Source organism: Gorilla gorilla, chromosome 16 (assembly GCF_029281585.2).
Source record: "Gorilla gorilla gorilla isolate KB3781 chromosome 16, NHGRI_mGorGor1-v2.1_pri, whole genome shotgun sequence".
NCBI lineage: Eukaryota > Metazoa > Chordata > Mammalia > Primates > Hominidae > Gorilla > Gorilla gorilla.
Window position 1 is genome coordinate 79620168 of NC_073240.2, and position 18737 is coordinate 79638904.

General features: G+C 48.3%; 1 protein-coding gene across 4 annotated transcripts; it reads left to right on the forward strand.

Annotated features, from left to right (window-relative positions):
* Positions 1-2267: 2267 nt before the first annotated feature.
* On the forward strand, positions 2268-14352 carry LOC101139171 (golgin subfamily A member 6C). 4 transcript variants are annotated; one of them, XM_055363933.2, is made up of 18 exons: positions 2268-2466; positions 4158-4277; positions 6185-6265; positions 7122-7160; positions 7422-7472; positions 7573-7654; positions 7751-7857; positions 8994-9080; positions 9189-9296; positions 9489-9576; positions 9980-10509; positions 10785-10865; positions 12182-12257; positions 12690-12781; positions 13346-13448; positions 13532-13635; positions 13725-13869; positions 13956-14352. In XM_055363933.2, exons 1-18 carry the CDS (start codon positions 2269-2271, stop codon positions 14081-14083), a joined length of 2220 nt encoding a protein of 739 aa, XP_055219908.2. In that variant the 5' UTR covers position 2268; the 3' UTR covers positions 14084-14352. The 4 variants fall into 4 exon arrangements, with proteins under 4 accessions (XP_055219908.2, XP_055219909.2, XP_055219910.2 ...); XM_055363934.2 differs by having other exon boundaries at positions 2269-2466; positions 10785-10853; XM_055363935.2 differs by lacking the exon at positions 13725-13869 and having other exon boundaries at positions 2269-2466; positions 13956-14114.
* The last annotated feature ends 4385 nt before the right edge of the window (positions 14353-18737 follow it).

Below are 18737 nucleotides of genomic sequence, written 5' to 3' on the forward strand. Positions count from 1 at the left end.
TACAAGTGTGTACCACCATGCCCAGCTAATTTTTAAATTTTTTTTGTGGAGATGTGAATTCGCTATGCTGCCCAGCCTGGTCTTGAACTCCTGACTTCAAGTAATCCTCCCACCTTGGCTTGCCAAAGTGCTGGGATTACAGATGTGAACTACTGCTCCCGGCTGAGAGTTTAGTTTTGTTTGCTAGTGGCGATCTTGGTATCTTTTCATATTTGAGGCTTTGTTGCTAGTGCTGAAGTATTACACTCACCATCCAAGGTTTAAAGGACTTTTGTTTTAATATTGAACAGATGGAACTGTTTAGTTCTGCATCTTTGCATGTATACAAAATGTGCCTAGCAGGACTCTGCTTTATATCCTTTGAAAGCAAGAAGTAATACAGTAAAACTTTGCCTGGCTAGAGGCTTTGAAAGAATGGAGTATTCTGATTTAATTCTATTAATTTGGAAGTATGAAAGTGAAAATAATTCAAAACTTATATTTGTTGTTGAATGCAATTTGAAAATAGAGTCAATGATTCCACTTTTCTTCTCTAGTAAGTTTGGACGTTCTGATCTACTTGGTGTTTTATTACAGAACTGCTAGTGTGCCTGAGACTTACATTGTGAAGATACTTTTTTAAAACTTGAGAGGTAAGAGTGTGTAAATGGTATTCTATGAGATCAGGCTGGATGAGAACTGACACTTGTAAATATACTTTTTAGGCTGAATCTCTGATTGCCATTTGTTTTCTTATTTAACTCATAAAAATAAAACACATTGGCTGGAGGGTGGGAGTAGGAAGGAGATTTATGTCTTTTAATTGCATGCCATTGTTTCATATCAAGACAGAACATATGGTATCCCTGGCTTTGGACCTACAGAAGGAAACACATTTTTCTACCTGCCGTATGCCAGAGGTTCTTGAACACCTGGAGGGATGACTGCAGCACAGATTGCTGAGCCCTACTCCAGAGTTTCTGATTCACCAGGTCCAGGGTGGGGCCTGAGAATTTGCACTTATAAAAAGTTCTCGGGTTCTGCTGGTGCTGCTAGTCCAGAGGCTACATTTTTGAGAACCATTCTTGTCTACTAACTGTAAATTGTAGAACTCTAGAAAAAAGCTTAGTTTGGTGTGGGAAAGGAAGCTCACAGGTTATGGAGCAAATCATGAGAGATTCAACCCTTGATCCCAGCCTCGTGTGGAATTCAGGTAACAGTCAATACACAGTGACATAACACAATTCTTGGTTTTCATGATTGCAAGTCATAGCCAAGTATCAAGTGAGAAATTCAGTTTCATTTGCAAGGCTTAGAGAGGCCAGGTCATTCTAGAAAAATAGGCCTTGTATTTGCTTTAAACCAGTAAAGAGCTTTGAGTGCTTATTAAATGGAAAGCTTTGTGTTTTTATTTATTTTTGACTATTTTATTTTTTTTGAGATGGAGTCTCAGTCTGTCACCCAGGCTGGAGTGCAGTGGCATGACCTTGGCTCACTGCAACTTCCGCTTCCCGGGTTCAAGTGATTCTCCTGCCTCAGCCTCCCGAGTAGCTGGGATTACAGGTACCCACCACCACACCTGGCTAGTTTTTGTATTTCGAGTAGAGACGGGGTTTCACCATGTTGGCCAGGCTGGTCTTGAACTCCTGACCTAAGGTGATCCACCCACCTAGGCCTCCCAAAGTGCTGGGACTACAGGTGTGAGCCACCACACCCGGCCCAAAAGCTTTGTGTTTTTAAAGATATTAGACATGTTTCTTGTTTCTTAAAAAATCTTAATAATGTAGGAGAATAAGAGAAATGTTTTCCCAAAACCGAGAAATCATTGTGATTATTTTACCTTATTGGAATGTTGGATAATATAGTCCACTTCATTCATTAATCATCAAACATGCTATGGATTTTCCATTTTTATAGGATTTGTGTCTTAACTGGGGTAATACTGGTAATTCTTGTACTCCATCTGAAGATGAAAAATGTAGGCCAAAATCATAGACCATGCATAGAAGCTGGATAATGAAGACAGCTCTGGAGGAACATGTAGACACACACACACTGACACACATATATATATAAAGTATAAACACATATATTTTTTAAAGTTTATTTTTAACATTTTAAAGCAAAAGCCACCCCTCCCCTCTCCCAGAGTAGGCAGGCCCTGCCCCTCTTCCCAAGTGGGCGGGGACAGCAGTCGCATGGGCAGCTTTCCTTGTGATGTCACAGGTTCCTCTGGACACACTGCTGCCTGGCCACGCCTCCTTTCCCTTTCATCTTTCTCATTGACCAATGGGATTGGAGCATTCAGGCCACACCCCTATTCTGCATTCTAGTGTGGCCCTGGTTACGCCTCCTCTGTCTCAGTCACACAGCAGCCTGGTAGGAGACTGGAGGTGTTTGCTGATGTGGCCCCAACCCTACCTCCCTCCCCACCCCATGATGTTACAAGAAACTGGAGAGAACAAATTGGCAGCAGCCAAGAAAAAGGTAAAAAGCCAAGAAAAATGTCATGGCCCCCCAACCTAGCCAGAGATCCCCTCCGATGACAAGACTACTCCCAGAGTCCATACCACTGTTGAGGCACACCGGGCTGGGCTCCCCTACCCCGGCGCCTCTGGGCTGCCCCCACCAAACTCTTCTCAGTCAGCCCCGCCCCTTCAGCAAGCAGCCCAGCCTCTGCCCTCGCCAATCACCCTGAGGTGACTTTGGGCGGATGACTGCTGGGGCTCCCTGCTGCATATTCAGCCCTCATGTCCTGCCGCCCCAAGCCCAACCTCCCTTGGTTCTTTGGGCTCACCTCTCCAAGGACCTGGGTCCCCCAGCCCCAACCCCCTAGCATCGCCAGTCATCCCTGGGTGACTTTGGGCTGGTGACTCCTGGGGTTCCCTGAGCAGACTGTGCTCTCCCCTCCTGCTGACCCAAGCCCGACCTCCCTGGGCTCTCTGGACTGGCATCTCCAAGGACCTGGGTCCCAGCCCCATGTCCCCCCTCCGCCATTGTGGATTGGCAACTCAGCCATTGCACTGATGTGGTTCCCCCCACCCCCAGGAGGAGTGGAATGTAGTGATGTCACAGTCCCCCTAGTAACTGTCATTACTGTTGCAAGACCGGCCTTTGATCTTACAACCCAGTCCCCTAAGCATTCTCACCCCATTTCTGGTTCCTCTGGTCACAGCACAAGTTTCCAGCTAGAAGGGAAATGGGGACTATGGGACCTAGGAGCAAGAGGTTTCAGGCTGCCTTACTCCCTTCACGTAGACATCGACAGTGTGAAAAGCCTACACTTCCCCTGTGAGCTCAAAACGTTGACAGTATCTCTGGGTGGTAATGGGAGAATGGGTTTGGTTTGGTTTTCTCCCAAGGCTTCTACTCTCCAGAGAGACTTTAACATTTTTTTCTGAGTTCTCCACCTCATATTCTAATTCTCCACGGTTCTGGGACCAGACTGCCCTTCAGTCAGTGGTCTCTGAAGTGAGATTTGCTCATCTTCTGTGGAATAGATCTTGGGAAACTGAACTTGACAGCTTGAATCTTCCTCATATCATCTCAACTTGGGGTACATTGAGTGCCACAGGATAAATGTGGGAGATCTTTCCGAAGCATCAGTTTCCCTTGATTCTCTTGAGAGAGAAAAAACATTAATGTACTTAGGGATGACCCTCACATAGGTTTCTAAGAGTATACCAGACTTCTCTCTGAAATGAGACTTGAGTTATCCTCTTTCTGATAAATTCCCAGATTTAACAAAAAAGCTGCCTTCTGCCATGAGGACACATTGATATAAAAGTTTGAGAGATACTGGTGCACTTCTTCACACTAACAGACATGTGAGGATGTATGACTCTGAACCACACAGCGTGTAGTTCCTGCCTATGTAATGTTTACTTTTCTACCTCTGCGTCTGGTTTTGGTCCCCAGCAACTGCTGATTCGTGGCAAAATCCCACAGCTTGGAGTCAGAAGACTGAGTTTAAGTTCCATTATTGCCCCCCCCCCACTTTTTTTTTTAGCCATAATATCCACCCCTCTCAGTCACTAAGTGATTGTGACAACACCTTGTACAGTTGTTGGTGGCATTAAATCAGATGGTGTATAAGAGTATTTTGCAAAAACTGTAAGGAGGGTGTGGCTGTAGGGGCTGGTAGTTCTCATGAGTATTACTGCTCTTCTTTCCCACAGCTAAAAGAATATCAGCAAAGGAAGAGCCCTGGTGTCCCAGCAGGAGCAAAGACAAAAAAGAAAAAACCTGGCAGTAGCCCTGAGACAACCACTTCTGGTGGTTGCCACTCACCTGGGGATGTGAGTCTTGGCTGGCCAGGCTCCTGGGGACAGGGGGCTCAAGGGGCAGTAGAGGGTAATTGTTGAGATTGCTGGGTACTGGTTAAGAATTCTGGGTTTGAATCCTGCTTCTCCATCTGCTAGCGATCTGATTCATGGCAAGTTCCTTGAGCTCTTTAGGCCTCTCTTTTCACATCTGTAAAATAGGGGTAGTATTGTTTGACTTCCATTTGTGAAGTTTAAATGAGATTCCTTATTGTTGTTGTTTTCATGTTAACCCCTAGTACGTGGCCTGCTGTAAACACCCAGGATACCCAGGAAATGGTCATTGCTGTTTGATTTTCCTGATCCCCACTCTCAAGGGGAAGCTGGGCCAATGAGTACAGCCACTTGCATCAGGCTGTCCCTTTAGGAGTCACTGAAGGGGACCCAGGGTGTGGTGAGGAGAGCCCCAGGCACTAGGAGCAAGAGAAGGTTTAACTTGCCACCAGCTTGCTGGGTGACCACAGAAAAATCACTTCTTCCACTGGGCCTCAGTTTCCTCCTCTGTAAGATGATACTGGATAAGATCAGTGTCTTTCAAACTTGTTTTTTAGCTGGAGTCCCCTTAGTTCAAGTGAACTCTTACTCAGGAGTCTTTTTTTTAATGGAGGTGGAGGTCTGGAGCTCTACCAGATTCATTGCCCATGTCCTGGGCCTGAGGAGAGGGGTCCAGTGAGTGTATTAAGAGCTGCATTGGTCAGCTGACTCCACTCTGTGACTGCATCACTCAGGGGACTTTTCCATCTATTTGTTCCTGCCCCTGGCAAGGCAGCAGGTGGCCATTTGGAAGAATGGCACAGGCCACGGTTTTAATCTCCTCTGCTCTTCTTCAGTGTTTCCTTTCCCTGAACCCACATCTTCCTCCTACCCTGACTTTCTTGCTTCTCTCTAAGCCACTTCTGTCTTTCACCCCCTGCCCTTGTTTTTCCCTTGTCACCTCCTGTAGATTCAGGACATTCTACAGGTGCTGGTGTCCAACCTTAACCACTCCAATGGGGTAGCACTCCCCCATTGGACAACTGGAAGGTGAGGCAGTGCAAAGAGCCCTCTCTGGCTTGCTGTCTCCAGCTATGCATGGCCCTGAGGCTTCTCTGGTTTCGGGGATACTTGGCCTCTGTCTTGTTTTATGTTGCTTCCATTAACCTTCAGCCTGTTTCTGTCTGCTTCTTCACCTGCTTGATTGATTGGGGTTTTTCCTTCCCCACATCTTTTATCATCTTGGAAATGGTGAGACCTAAAATTTTAAAAGTAATTTGGGAATAACGTACAGAGCAGGCATGTGGGATTTGGAGCTTTTTTTTTTTTTTTGAGACAGAGTCTCACTCTGTCACCCAGACTGGAGTGGAGTGGTGTGATCTCGGCTCACTACAACCTCTGCCTCCTGGGTTCAAGCGATTCTCTTGCCTTAGCCTCCTGAGTAGCTGGGATTACAGGCACCTGCCACCACGGCTGGCTAATCCTTGTATTTTTAGTAGAGATGTGGTTTCACCATGTCGGCCAGCCTGGTCTCGAACTCCTGACCTCAAGTGATCCACTCACCTCAGCCTCCCGAATTGCTGGGATTACATGTGTCAGCCACTGTGCCCTGCTCCTTGCTGTTTTTATACTTTCTCTATATACATAACTATTTCCCATGTAAGTTTTTTCTTAAATTTCTTATTTTTATTACTCCTGCATCATCTGTTACCCTGAAGGATCTGGAAGTAAGAGGCCCTGGGCCGAGGTGCAGTGACTCTGCAGGCCAGCCCTCCAACCTCCTCTCACAGTGGGGGCTGGGTGACCCTCTGCCAGCTGAGACAGCCCACACACACCCCAGCCCTAATGATTGTTCTCTCTACCTCTCCCCACAATCCTCTTCCAACTCCTCCTGTCTGCATGTGCCTCAGAGCCAGTACCAAGAACTAGCAGTAGCCCTTGAGTCAAGCTCCGTGACAATCAATCAACTCAATGAAAACATAGAATCATTGGTAAGAGTCCAGTGGGGTCCCCTGATTCCATGCTGCCAATCCTGGGCTTTAGTTTCCCCTTGGGGCCCTGAAGAAAGGAGCTGGGGGCCCTGGTGCCAAGGGCAAATGGGGAGCTGGAGCACCCAGGCCTCACCTGGAGGGACTCCAGAGCAAGGAACATGCAGCATGGCTCTTCTGTCGCTGCCCTCTTTGCCGACTCTCTCTTCTCCAGACACCCCTGCTCCAGTCCTTGCCACACACGCCCTGAGGTTGTCACCTCTCAGGGAAGCGCTAGCCTGACTGGTTGTCAGGAGCCCTGTATTTCTGCCCTGACTCAGTCCCTAATTTGCTTTGAGTCTGGACAAGCCACCTGTCCTCCTTGGGCTCGTGTTTCCGGAGGAGGTAGAGCATCAAAGTTCTCTGTCAGCTCTGAGAGTCTGAGATTTAAAGGCCCCTAGAATGGAAACCTGAGGGCCAAGGGCTCCTGTCTGTCCTTTTCCATCCTATATCTGCTATGAAGAACCGTAGCTGGCCCGTATGTGCTCAGTAACTGTTTGTTGAATGAAGGCACCTTTCTAAATGACAAGCTGGCAGAAGGGTGGGCCTTCCTGAGACTCCCTCTCTAGAGGTTTATGTTACTGTCCTTTCAAGAGAATCCAAATTCAGACTTTGAGTTCTGTGGCTGTGGGCAAAAACCAACAAAGACCCAAATCCTCTGTTCTTGGGAGCTTGAGGAGAGTTGGCCAGTTCGTGTTGCCATTCGGTCTGAGAATGTTGCCTTTAAAATCCATTCCTGGTCCCTGCCTACCACTTCCAGGTCTGGGGAATAGAGTCGAGGGGGCCACTCTCAGTCACCTGAATTTGACTCTCCCCACAGAAACAGCACAAGAAACAAGTGGAACATCAGCTGGAAGAAGTAACGTGATTTCTTTGCTCACAACATGACTGCTGGGTTTGGGGGGCACTCAGATGCAGAGGCGCCAGTCTCATCTTGCCCACTCCCAGCCTGGGGAAGAAGGCTCACCCTTCAGATTCCACCCCATCCCCACAGGGTCCCTGATAACCTGGTCCCATGGGTGGGCGTGTCCTGGGGCATTGGTGGCATTCTGGGGGCGTGCCTCTTGCTGTGCCATCTCGGCCTCCCTGTGGTAAGAGCTCTGTCTTCCTCTTCCCATAGGCAAAGAAAACAAACAATGAAATACACAAAGCACAAACGGAGCAGTTAGAGGTGAGTGGGGGATGGGGAGCTTTCTCCTGTCCTCTGGAGAATGTTTCTTTCTTTCTCTTTCAGCACTTGCTTGGCTTTTCTCCCAAACGTTCAATTCCAGACAATCAACATCCTCACATTGGAAAAGGCAGACTTGAAGATCACCCTTTACCATACTAAACGTGCTGCCCGACACTTCGAAGGTGGGAATCTGGGCATCCCGTCATCCTTCAACCTGGCACTTTGACAAGTCTTTAGGGGGAGTCCTTTGGGCCCCATCTCAACCTCTCTCATTACAGAAGAGTCCAAGGATCTGGCTGGCCGCCTGCAATACGCCTTACAGCGTATTCAAGAATTGGAGCGGGCTCTCTGTGCTGTGTCTGCACAGCAGCAGGAAGAGGACAGGGTGAGTCCAACCAGCTGCCCCATCCGCTGGCAGCCTGGCTTCCCAGATGGAGGAGTGAGCCTAAAGGTCCCTTCTGCAGGATGGAGTGTCCTGCCCAGAAGGCAGCATGGTCATTTCTCGCTACTTTTGTGTATGGTTGTTAGAGGCAGCCTGGGGCTGAGTCAGCTGCTGTGGGTGAGTTGGGGGGCACTGTGGGGAGTGAGCACTGGATGCAGAGCTCAGAGGCCAAGTGCCTTCTCTGCCCTGCCCTTTCCTGGCTGTGGCCTTGGCCAAGTCCCTTCTCTGCCCTGCCCTTTCCTGGCTGTGGCCTTGGCCAAGTCCCAGGTGGGGTATTGGGTAGTTGTACTGTGAAGGTACAGAAGAGTACCTTTAGTATGTTACCGTTTCTGTAGAGAGAGGAAAGGTGTGTGTGTGTATGTGTGTGTGTGTGTGTGTGTGTGTGTGTGTGTGTGTGTGTGTGTGTGTGTGTGTGTGTGTGTGTGCTGTGATAATATACAAAAACATGTCTGCAAGCATTCATAAAAAACTCAGGAGAGAGTAACAGGGTGCCTGGGAGACACCTCCCTTCTGTACCTTCTGAGTTTTGGACTATATGAATGTATCATCCTTTCAAAAAGTGAACAAAAGATTAATTTCCCCCCTCCTATCTGTGCCTCAACCCCCAGCAAGAAAAATGGGCTTAGAGAATAGGATAGACCTGGGTGTTCAAATCCCAGCTCTGTCTAAGGCAAAGCACTTAACCTTAGGCAAGCACTTAACCTTGAACACTCGATGTTTTTCATCTACAGAATAGAGATAATCCTAGTAACTGTCTCATATGGTGGTTGTGAGGATTAAATGGGATTGCTAGCATGGAACCTGGTGAAGCACTCCATAAAGGTTCAAACAGTGGTAGTAATAACAGTAATAACAATAGCAATATTATCTGATCTCTCTGGGCCTCTGTTAGCCAGCTGTAAATTCAATCTCTTTCCCTGTCCCTTCCAACCTTACTGAGTTCTTTTAATAACCAGGCCACGGGCTAGGAAATGCCTTGATCTTTACTAACTGAGTTGTATATTGAGCCTAGCCCTAGCCCTTTTAAGGGGCACTGCCTGGGCTCCCCAGATCGAAACTTCTCACTCTTCACCATCCAGTCCTCGAGCTGCAGTGAAGCGGTCCTCCAGAGGCAGTTGCAGCAGACCATAAAGGAGCGGGCACTGCTGAACGCACACATGACACAGGTGAGGCTTTGCAGAGGGAGGGATGTGGAAGGAAGATGACCCCAGGTGGCCAGGAGCAGGTGAGGACCAGTGACAGCCCTTCCTAACTTCTGTGCCCATTTCTTGCAGTTGACAGAGTCACTAAAACAAGTCCAGCTACAGAGAGACGAGTATGCTAAACACATAAAAGGAGAGAGGGCCCGGTGGCAGGAGAGGATGTGGAAAATGTCGGTGGAGGTGAGACCTGACCCTTCAGCCCCCACTTTAGATAGGTCGCTAGATCTTTCTGGGCATCTGTAAAATGGGAATAGTACAGCCAGAGGTGGTCATGGGTCTGGGCTTTGTGGAGATGGGGGCAGAGAGTGAGATGGTAGCCTATCCAGCCACCAGCCCCTCTCTCCAGGGCCCTTTCCCCTGTGCTTTGGGCAGGCTCGAACATTGAAGGAAGAGAAGAAGCGTGACATACATCGGATACAGGAGCTGGAGAGGAGCTTGTCCGAACTCAAAAACCAGATGGGTAAGATGGAGCTGGTGTGACCTGGGAGCAGGACTGGCATCAGAGGTCTGTGGGGGTGGCTTAGAATGCCCCAGGGAGGTGGGTGGGTGGAAGGGCTTTGAGGCAGAGGGAAAGAGGTCTGTGCCAGGAGACGGCAAGTTTTGTCATCTCCATGAGCCTCAGGGTCCCCATCAGCAAAGAGGGAGGAGTGCCCGTTGTCAGCCACCCACAGTGCTCTCTATGCGAAAGTGGCTTGGAAACTGGCTACCATCGGGTGTGAGGAATCATTAGCAGTGAGGCCATATTTGGGAAGCCTGAGAGGAGCTTCACATAAAGAGGAGGGTTTTTTTTTTTTTTTTGAGGAGGGGGGTGGGCAGAGGGGTTGGGGAATCCAGAGGCCCTTATTTTCTGCTTCGTTTCTCAGCTGAGCCCCCATCCCTGGCGCCCCCAGCAGTGACCTCTGTGGTGGAACAGCTACAAGATGAGGCCAAACACCTGAGGCAGGAGGTGGACGGTCTGCAGGGAAAGCTCCAATCCCAGGTGGAAAACAACCAGGCCTTGAGTCTCCTGAGCAAGGAACAAAAGCAGAGACTCCAGGAGCAGGAGGAGATGCTCCAGGAACAGGAGGAGATGCTCCGAGAGCAGGAGGAGTGGAGGGTGCGGGAGCAGGAGAGACTGTGTGAGCAAAACGAGAGGCTTTGGGAGCAGCAGAAGACGCTACGGGAGCAGGGTGAGAGGCTGCGAAAGCAGGAGCAGAGGCTACGAAAGCAGGAGGAGAGGCTGCGAAAGGAGGGGGAGAGGCTGCGAAAGCAGGAAAAGAGGCTGTGGGACCAGGAGGAGAGGCTGTGGAAGAAGGAGGAGAGGCTACAAAAGCAGGAGGAGAGGCTCGCGCTCTCCCAGAACCACAAGCTTGACAAGCAGCTGGCCGAGCCACAGTGCGGCTTCGAGGATCTGGTGGGTTGCCCCACCTGGGGAGCCTGCCCTCATCCCTATCCCTCCAGGCTTTTGGTTCCCACCTGTAAAATGGGCCCGTGTAGCTCTCACATGAAATGGTACTTCTAAAGGCACCTGTGAGCTACAGCTCATCAGGCTCTGCTCTGATGGCTGTGGGGGAGAAGGGATGATTTTTCTAACCTGCCTCCACCCTTCCTGGTGATATGGGAGGCAGACACCAAGGTCTGGTGTCTCCAGCTGCAGTGGATGGCCACTGATTGCTTCTCTCTGTCCAGAACAACGAGAAAAAGAGCGCACTGCCATTGGAGCAGCAAGTAAAGGAGCTGCAGGAGAAGCTAGACGAGGTGAAGGAGATGGTAACCTCCACCCCATCCAAGAAGGGCTGGGAGGTGGGCAGCAGCCTCTGGGGAGGGGAGGTGCCAGGCCAAAGGCAGCTCCAACTGAGGGGCAGGTGACCCCAGCACCCTCCAGGGCAGCCCTATGACTGGTTTCTTGCTTCCTGCCCTCTGACTTTTAGAGGTGGGTAGTTCTGGGCTCCACCCAGATCTGGACATCATCATCCCAGCTAGAGGCATGGAGCCCCCAATGATAGGGGAAGAGACAGTGGAACAAGAGGCTCCTTATCCAGGCACGGTGGCTCACACCTGTAATCCCAGCACTTTGGGAGGCTGAGGCAGGAGAATCACTTGAGGTCAAGAGTTTGAGACCAGCCTGGCCAACGTGGCAAAACCTCATCTCTACTAAAATTACAACAACAACAAAAAATTAGCCAGGCATGGTGGCGCATGCCTGTAATCCCAGCTACTCAGGAGGCTGAGGCACGAGAATCGCTTGAGCCCACATGGTGGAGGTTGCAGTGAGCTGAGATTGCACCACTGCACTCCAGCCTGGGCCACAGAGTGACACTGTCTCAAAACAAAACAAAAAAGCCTCCTTAGATTCAAACTGGATTCCGGCCTGGGTTCCACTGGTCACCGTTCAACTACTGTTCATCTCTTAGTCTCTGTTTCTGTGACTTCAAAAGGAAGTTAGCATTTTCCTTGCAGAGGTGCTGAGGATTGAATGAGAGAATACCTGGAAAGCATTAGGCATGTAGCACACTTGGCAGATGGTGGTTGGCTCTCTCTGCTGTTCCACAAGTCTGTGGGCTACAGTTTAAATGGTGGGAAGAAGGACATGAGATTTGAGGCTGGGGAAGGAGGTATGGGGTTCTAGGCAAGGGAGGAAGTCTCTTAGGCCTGGAGCAAGGGACCAGGGTCCTGGGCAGGTGACAGAGCCCCACAGTGCCCTCGCTACCCTATTAATGGGCCCAGAATCTGGAAGCCAGCCACCACGTGCCCTCATGCCCAGGGCCTTCCTGCAGGTGGAGCTGAAGAGCCAAGAGTCTCAGAGTCTGCAGCAGCAGCGAGACTAGTACCTGGGTCACCTGCAGCAGTACATGGCCACCTATCAGCAGCTGACCTCTGAGAAGGAGGTGCTGCACAGGCAGTGACTGCTGCAGACCCAGCTCGTGGACCAGCTGCAGCAGCAGGAAGCTTGGGGCAAAGCGGTGGCAGAGATGGCCCGCCAAAAGTTGCAGGAGACCCAGGGGAGAGAGTTGCTGAGGACGGGGCCCTGAGAGGGATGACCTGGCAACCTCCGTGCCTTCTCACTCTGTTTCCCATCCCCTTAGGAGCACCTAGAAGCTGCCAGCCAGCAGGACCAACAGCTGGAGACTCAGTTGAGCCTCATGGCTCTCCCTGGAGAAGGTACAGGAGACCACTCAGAGGAAGAGGAGAGAGCCCCAGGAGGAAGGGGGGACTGTTAGCAGCATAGGATTGAGGGGTTGGAAGAGACCTTTAGAAGAGCTGGTCGTTATGCCAACCGGGTGTCTGCACTAACTTCACCATCAGTATGGTGACCTCCTGGGAGCAGGGGGCCACCAGGTTGCCTAAGGATGAATGAACTGGCCCAGATCAGAAAGGGAGCAGGTCAGGACTCCCGCACCCACTGGTAGTGGGACTGTGCCTGGGCAATATAGCAAGATCTTGGTTCTTAAAAGGAAAAATAAAGAATAGCAGCTCATTCCCCTCTGGGGAGAGGCTGGCTCAGGGTTACACATTGAGGGTGAGGACAGAGGTGGGCCCACAGTACCTCCCTTGTTGGGTTGTCTGAGGACCCCTCTGGCCACCTCCCCACAGGAGATGGAGGAGAACATCTTGACAGTGAGGAGGAGGAGGCGCCTCAGCCCACGCCAAACATCCCAGAGGACCTGGAGAGCCGGGAGGCCATGGTGAGCCTGACTTTCCCTGCCCCGCTTTGCCACCTTCCTCTGTGGTCCCTCCCGGACCCCCTTATGCTCTTGGTTTTCCCCCCTTCTGATTTCTCTGGCCCCTCACCCCTTCCAGGAGCCAGTGGTCAGACACCACTTCACCTGTGACCAACAGGTGCACTCTCTGAGGCCCCAAGGGAAGGGGCTGTGCTCCACCTCCCTGCCTCATTTGTTCTGTGTATGCCCCTACAAGAATACTCACCTCTTGCCTTCAAGTGGCATTTTTCAACTCCGCTGGAGCCAGTTCCCAGGAGGAGCAGGCATGGCTATGTGGGCAGCGGAAGGTGCGAAGGCTGTGCTGCCTGCACCTGGCTCATCTGGTGGCCTTGGCCTGGAAGGAGCCAGAGGCAGAGGCCCCAGCCCCAGGGAGGACTGGAGATGAGTTTGTGTGTGGGGAGAGCTACCGGGCCCTGAAGGAGGCCATGGTGAAGCTGAAAGTGAGTGAGTCCTGGCATGGGCCAAGAGAAGTGGGGGCGGGGCAGAACAGGTCACTCCCGAGATGTGACCCCATTATTTTGGCTCCAGAGCAGCTTTATGGACCTCCCGAAGGAGAAGGTGGACGGGACGGAGCAGGTGGAGAGACCAGAGCTTGGATTCGTCCAGCCTTCTGGAGTGACAGATGGCATGAGTGAGCAGGAGGCCAGGGCACGGGCACTGGGAGCTGCAGGGCCATCGGAGGGACCCTAGTGTCTGAGCCATGTCCTCTCGCAGGAGAGTCCTTCACCATATATGAAAGCCAGGGGGCAGTGCCAAACACGTGGCACCAGGAGATGGAGGATGTCATCAGGCTGGCCCAGAAGGAGGAGGAGATGAAGGTAGGGTGTGCAACATCTCTGCGGGGGTGGGGGTGGGTGTGGGCGCTGGCGCAGGCTCCAGGGTGGCAGCTGAGCACCCCTCCCTTCAGGTGAAGCTGCTGGAGGTGCAAAAGCTGGTGTTGCCCCTTGTGGGCAACCACGAGGGGCATGGCAAATTCCTCACCACTGCCCAGAACCCTGCTGATGAGCCCGCTCCAGGGGCCCCAGCCCCCCAGGAACTTGGGGCTCAGGATGGTGAGTAGAGCCCTCAGGCGGGGTGGGCAGGCAGGAGCAGGGGAGGCTCGCACTGTGCTCAGACCCCGGCCTCCCTCTCTCCAAAGATTTTTATGAAGTGAGCCTGGACAACAACGTGGAGCCTGCACCAGGAGCGGCCAGGGAGGGTTCTCCCTATGACAACCCCACTGCACAGCAGATCGTGCAGCTGTCTCCTATAATGCAGGACACTTAGGAGCACCCAGGCTTGCCCAGCAAACCCTGCATACCATTCTTTTACCGGGCAGCCAAGAACAGAGAGATAAACATCATCATCTTATAAGAGCTGGTCAAGAAATTTAAAACAACAACAACAAAAGTTACGGGGTTCATCTCCTACACAATTCATTTACTCCATTTGAATGTTAGAGTCACTCACATTTATTTGTGTTTCTAATTTACCGTTTAAATGTATTTGTAAAAAGTTAAGGGAGAGTTGGTCTTTCCCTGATGTTCTTTCTGGCATCCTTTAGCATTTTTATTTTTTACTTGATAATTGCAGGTCATTAGCACGCATATCGCGTTTGCCCTTAGGTGGTGGGAATTCAAACACACAAAGAGCCACTATTTGCACAAAACTATTCTGGCTGGTTTGGAGCAGGCTGCCATGCTTTTTAAATGTTATTGCAGCATGTATATTCATTACAGAATTCAGATAAAATGTGCTTATGTTCTGCTATTATGTTTGATCGAATCCTAACCACAGTGAGCTCTTCATTAGCTCAATATGTGGTTTGCCCTCAAGTGCGCACCGTTTACTACTTTGTAATATGCCACTGTGAGTACTGACATTTAGAGTTGTTTAAAGGCCGAGAACTGGAAACAGCCTTTCCCCTATTTTCTGTGTATTGGGGATGAGAGTAATAACATTTTGGGGAGCTTTTTAAATCTCACAGAAGAGGAAAGTGGCCTGCTCTGGCAGGTGTGTGCAGGATAGAGTGTTTCATTTGTTCTGGTGCCAAGAATGAGCGCTGTACTATGGTGGCTCCCTTAGGATTTGTGTGTGCTCTGGGCTCATGAAGATATTGCATCATGAGCTGCAGCAGTTGTACCCTTTCTCGATGACCTAAAAAGGGATTATTTCTGAGGAATGAAAGGCTCCCGTCATTGACTGTGGATGTGGAAAACCTTTTCTAGCTTAGAGCATTTATATCTACAATACGTTTTAAAGTCAGAGTTCATGTTACCTGTTTTAATCACATGAGTATATGTCCCAGTACACAAAAGGGCACCGGTTGGCATTCTTCTTAATGTATTTAGTAAAGATCATAAGAAACCCTTTAAGAGTTTAAATGTCCCTGGAAGAGGCATATGGGCTCTAGTCAAGAATGAATTCGAGTGAAGGAAAGCTGTGTGACACTTGGCCTTCCTCTCTGTTCATGGAGCTTCTTTGAGGCTAGAAGATTGATTTTACCATCTAGACCTCTCTGGCTAATACCTATTCTTCAGCCACATTGGTTTCTCTGACATAGGAATTTACTTCTTTTCTTTGAATGGAAAACACTTTAAAAATAATAACAACCATTATTATAAACCAATATATGAGAGAGTACTTAGTTGAAACAAAAAGGAGTTTTAGTAGACAGTATTATACTACATATGAAAGTCAAGGTGAAGTTTATGCAACTTAAAATGTTTACAAGCCGCAGTGCAATCTAATGTTTGTGAATGTCCAAGTATTATGAGGAAAAGTGTGTATACAATCACAGAGTTATGCTTCCTCACAAAGTTCTTCACAAAGAGTGAAAGATGTTTTTATACCTCTCGGTTTCAGTTAGAGGCATATTTTGTGCCATATTTATGTTAATGTGCCTATACATGATGAATGAGTTATTTCAGTCATACATTGCCTAAGTCATAACTTTAAGATGCTTGGGAAAGAATCAACAGCTAAAATTTCATGAAGTTCTAATGTCTGTGTTCCAAAATACGTCACATTATTAGGATGCAGGGAGAGATGTGTGTGCGCTCCCTGGGGTGGGCATTTCTAGTTACTAGACCATCTCCATTTTTACCACTTGACATCCTCATGATACTTTTATACATATGACATTAATAGGAGAGCAAAAATACGATTTTACAGATAGCAGATGTGCCTGCATTCACTGAAAGAGTGCAAATATTAAGTCCTTGTGACTTCAACTGACTCTTCCAAATTGAATGAATTTATCAATGCATTAGATGAACTCAGTTTCAGAATTATAAAGAAAATATGTTAGACCAACTAATGTGGCTAATTAACAGTAGCATGATTTCTAGCCCGAGGGTTTAAAATGGACTTAAAGACCTGTTCTTGCCTTTTATTTTCTGAACTTGCCGCTTTTGCATTCTTTGAGTTCAGTTTAAAGACAGTTTAAATCCAATTTAGACCCTCGGGCTAGAAATCATATCACTGTTAATTAGCCACCTTATTTGGTCTAACAGTTTTTCTTTATAATTCTGAAGCTGGGCTTACCTAATACATTGATAAATTATTTTGAAGGTATTTTTATATCTTCACTTTTACCCTGATAAATATGACTAGGAATGACCTTCAGATAGCCTTTAGCACCTGTAACCAATCTGACAAGAATGTGTTCATCAGGTACCTGTGGGTTAAATCACACACTGGCATATTTAAGCTGAATGTCAGTCTGGAAAACGAATGTACTATATTAACTGAAATACCACTCTTTGTGTAGGTATTCTGTCATATACTTAAGAAAAATTAAATAGAATGCAAATCATATGACAATAACTTAAGTCTTTCTTCAAAGTGCATGCGGTCCTTTGCAATACCTCATTCAGCCAAGTATTTGTTCTCTTCCTCATTCAGTATAAGGCAGCTTTCAATTTGCTTAGAAGGCAACATTAGAGGGGTAGAGTTTAATCAGAAACATAGAATTTTAAAGTGTGGGTTCAACTGAATAAGTTTGAATTTCTGTAGGAAGAATTAAAAACCTATTTAAAGATTGCAATATATAATCATTTTTAAAGTATTTGATTAAACCTGATAGGCTTTCCAGAAATGAAAAAAAGTCAGTTCTAAAACCAAAGCTGATATTTAGAAAATGTGAAAATGTAAATCAGTGCTATCCATAATATAGTTTCTCTAAAACTTTATCTTAAAGAGTCATTTTAAAAGAATATAACTATTCAAAAACATAACTGCTATCTTAAGTTTTAAAATAAGTTAAAACATTTTAAAATATGAATACTGTAGTTTAAAAGAAAGAAACTGGGGGAAGGAAAAGTAGAGAAATGCCAATTCCAATGCAAGGCTTTATTTGCCAAGTTTTCTTAGAATGACTTTTACCAGTTGATGAATTCCTGTAAACAGAATGTATAATGGAAATACGGAAACACTGTTGCCTAAAGTGGCATTATTGGCTGCTACTGTGATGCTACTGTAATGTAATAAATTATTAAATTGTTGCAAAGTGCTGTTTTTGCCTTAAAATTTTGCGTGTCTTGAAAACTATAGTATTAAAGGTATTGAGACTGCGCAAATGCTGGGCACGCTTGGCATGAGATAATCGGTTTTTATTTTTACAAAATTGTAATGTAACTATGCAAGTGTGTTTATTAAAAGAACACAAACAAAAAAGTTACGGGAATTAAAAGTTGTGGGATGAAAAAGTTATGGGATAAAAAATGCTGTGAAAAAGTTGTGGCAAAAGTTGTGGAAAAAAAGTAGAAAAATGTTTTATGAAACGTTTTTGAAAAAGTTATGAATAAAGTTACTGGATTTTTTTAAAAAAACTCATGGGATAAAAATAAAAGCAGGTCTCTGTCAGCATAAGCCCGGAGAAGTGGGGCTGGAGTCTCCATCCCTACCATGTTCTCACCACCCCTTCCCAGTCACCCCTTTACCATTAGGGTAGCAAGACAAGACCCCTGTCTAATGGGGGGAGAAAAACAGACCCTTTGCCACCTTGACCAGGGCTGAGTCCTTAAATTTCTGGATGATGATGATGATTATTTAAGAGCCAGAAGCTGGTAGAGCTGGTTTGTTTGGAGGAGGCCTGATGGCCTCCCTACTCTCACCAAAGCAACTTTTCCCTCAGGGGGCTCCCATCTTATTCAGAGAGGCAGCTGAGGCGGGACAGTGGGGCTAACCGTAGAGCAGGCGAGGGCTCGGGCTGCTGTGGTGGCCCCCCTTCCCCAGTGTACATATAGTATCTGTGTAACATTTTGTATATTCCTATATTCCGGGTGGTAGGGCCACCCCCTGTATAGTACCTAGCGGAGGTTGGAGCTGGCATATGAGGAGGAGGTTCTAATCATTATTTACGGCTGGGAAACTTATTTATTGATAGCATAGGACAGAGGAAGGAGGAGGGGATGGGGTCCTGGCTGCCTTGGTGATGCGACTCCTGTTTATTTTGCTTTCCATTTTGGAATAAATGGATTTAGCCATACTGCTCAACCTGGTGGGTTCCCATTTCCCTTACTGGGTCCTGGAGTTTGTGCCACTGAATGAAGAGCCCCAGAGTGAGCATGTCCAGCTGGGCTGTTGGGGACCTTCCAGGCCTGTTACCTGTATGCTGCCTGGTGACACCTGGTGGATTGCATGGGGACTGCCATGGCGCCTATGGGGCACAGTCCGGCCCTGACAGCCAACAGGCTCAGAAGCCTGATCTAGCAGTGGCCGGGAAGACAGATACAGGCACTGAAGGGCACTGACTTCCATCCACCCCAGGCATCTTCCGTTCCATCCCCTTGCCTCCCTCTCCTGTCTGCACCGGGTGGCCTGTTCTGTCTGGCCCTCTAGAGTGTCAGCTGCCCCGCAGGCTCCTCCAGTCTGAGTTCATGGCCCTGCCCCCTAGTGGCCAGAGCCAGCTTCACAAGATAAGAGCCAGCTAAGCTCC